At 50.9% G+C, this 1,969-nt stretch overlaps 1 protein-coding gene across 6 annotated transcripts in view; it reads right to left on the bottom strand.

Annotated features, from left to right (window-relative positions):
* Positions 1–977, bottom strand: part of POLR3H (RNA polymerase III subunit H) — a 12,240-nt gene extending 11,263 nt beyond the window's left edge. For 3 of the 6 annotated variants that reach the window (XM_015593542.2, XM_015593547.2, XM_006917377.3), the window contains exons 1-2: positions 883–977; positions 481–611 (exon numbers count right to left, since the gene is read on the bottom strand). In XM_015593542.2, the coding sequence (XP_015449028.1) occupies positions 481–591 (111 nt within the window). In that variant the 5' untranslated portion in view covers positions 592–611; positions 883–977. Of the gene's footprint in view, positions 1–480; positions 645–821; positions 860–882 lie in introns of those variants that run through there. The other 3 variants (XM_015593545.2, XM_015593543.2, XM_015593546.2) reach the window with 3 other exon arrangements.
* Positions 978–1,969: the final 992 nt, after the last annotated feature.

The following is a 1,969-nucleotide window of genomic DNA, read 5'->3' as shown; positions in this document are numbered from 1 at the left end:
GAGTTACTACAGAAAATGTAGTGGGAAGAGCTCTGGTGAGCTGGCATTAGGGCTGCAGGCCTGGCACACAGAAGGTGCACATTTTATTTTCTTGTAGGAATGAATGGCTAAATCTCCTAACCGTCCATCTTCACAAAAACAATGTGTGGTTGCACAACAATTATTATTCCCATTTTACAAATGGGAAGAGACCCAGAGGGGGTAAATGACTTGTCCAAGATTGCAAAGTAATTTGGAAGTGTGGAATCTAGCACTTGGCAGTTACAAGGACCTTTTTTAAACCCAGTTTCTTTTTATTCCTTCCAACATCTTTGTAGGGTAAAATAACCATGTACAGGTGAGGAAACCCAGTTCTGAGATAAGCTACCTGCCCAAGGCCAAGACTTGGCATGACCAAGACCAGACTTGCAGCATGCGAGGGGACGGGGCGCTGGGCCCTGCGCTGCCAACACTTCCCAGCAACCCCGCGGGCCCAAGTACCTTGTTGGCCAACTTCTTGTTCAGCTCCTCGGCAATGGAGTCGTTGAGCTTCCTCTCAAACTGCCACGGGGGGGTCCTTACGGTATCAACCATCTCCACCAAGACGAACATCCTGGCCTGCGCCGGGGGCTCTGGGAACGGGACTGTCAATCACGCATCGGGGCCTGGAACGGTGGGGATCCCCAAACTCCCTCCATCCTGTCCCAATCGCTGAGCCCCACCCCTCTCATCATCAGGCTGCCAATGGGGCTGCGCGGTAGGGCCTGGAGTGCCCCGTGAGGAGCATGCTCCGCTACTGCAAAGGGGGAATACTGAGGCTCAGCGGGAAGGGAATCTCAGACCAGATGAAAATGAACGCGCCCGCGCCGCACGGCCCTGCTCCGCCCTCCACGCGCCACGCACCTCGCTCCGCGTACCGCCCCCACGGACCCCGCACGCACAGGCATCCGGCGGTCGCAGGACTTTAGGCGAGATTCCGAATCCCGTCGCTTCCGGAGAACCGACCAATAAGAAGCCTTCTCCCGCCCCCCGAGGTGAGACGGCACTGTCTACTGGTTCTTTCGCGGATGGGGCGGAGCTTCTCCCTCCCCTCGCAGAGCCGTCAATCCTCGGACAACGCTTGCTGGTTACTAGGCGACCTCTATGAAACTGGTCCAATCTCTCGCCTGGCCTGTGCCATAATCTCCTTGCCGTTCTCAAACCGTTCTCAAGCCGTCCTCTGCACCGCAGCCAGAGTGATATCTTAAAAACGCAAACACAATATAGTACTTAGACCCTTCAGTACTCTGGAGATGGGACGAATTGACTGAAAAGTGGCAGGCAGGACCGCTCTGGGGTGATAGAAATGTTCGGTATCTTCTTTCAGGCAGTGGTTACACAGAGGTAGACAATTGTCAAAACTCACTGAACTCGACGCTTAGGATCTTTGCATTTACTTGTAGGCAGATTACATCTCAATTGAAAAATGATAATAAATTGGTACCAACCCCGCCCCCCAGCCAAAAAAAACCCCACCTCAGTAGCTTCCCGTTAGACTAACAATAAAGTCCAAAACTTTTATGGTAGCTCAGAAGGCCCTGTGGGATCTTGCTCCTACCCACATCTCCACGTTCTCTCTCTCTACCGTATAAAGATTCACCTTTATACGGTAGCTAAGACAGCCTTGGGCTAAGAGAATTTAGTAATTTAAGATCATGTGCTGCTAAGTCTAAACCTCTCGCAACACTGCCTCTAAAAGTCGATGGGTTTTGGAAATATACTGCAGTGCGTTTTAACCAAATAAAAATTTGAGAATTTAAAAAGAGCCTTGGGGTAGATGACAGAGGCACTCAGAAAGGCATGGGCCTTTAATTTGCTGGTTTAATATGTATGGAGAGCTCTCTACGAGACTGGCTGCAGTGATACTGAATTCGACCTTCCCTGCGTCCATATATTTATTTATAGGTCTGTGCGCCTCTCCTAGGATTTGAACTACTTGAAGACAGGGAAA

Source organism: Pteropus alecto, unplaced genomic scaffold (genome assembly GCF_000325575.1).
Source record: "Pteropus alecto unplaced genomic scaffold, ASM32557v1 scaffold157, whole genome shotgun sequence".
In the NCBI taxonomy this organism is placed as follows: domain Eukaryota; kingdom Metazoa; phylum Chordata; class Mammalia; order Chiroptera; family Pteropodidae; genus Pteropus; species Pteropus alecto.
The sequence above is the reverse complement of the archived record's forward strand: the minus strand, read 5'-3'. Positions and strand labels throughout refer to the sequence as shown.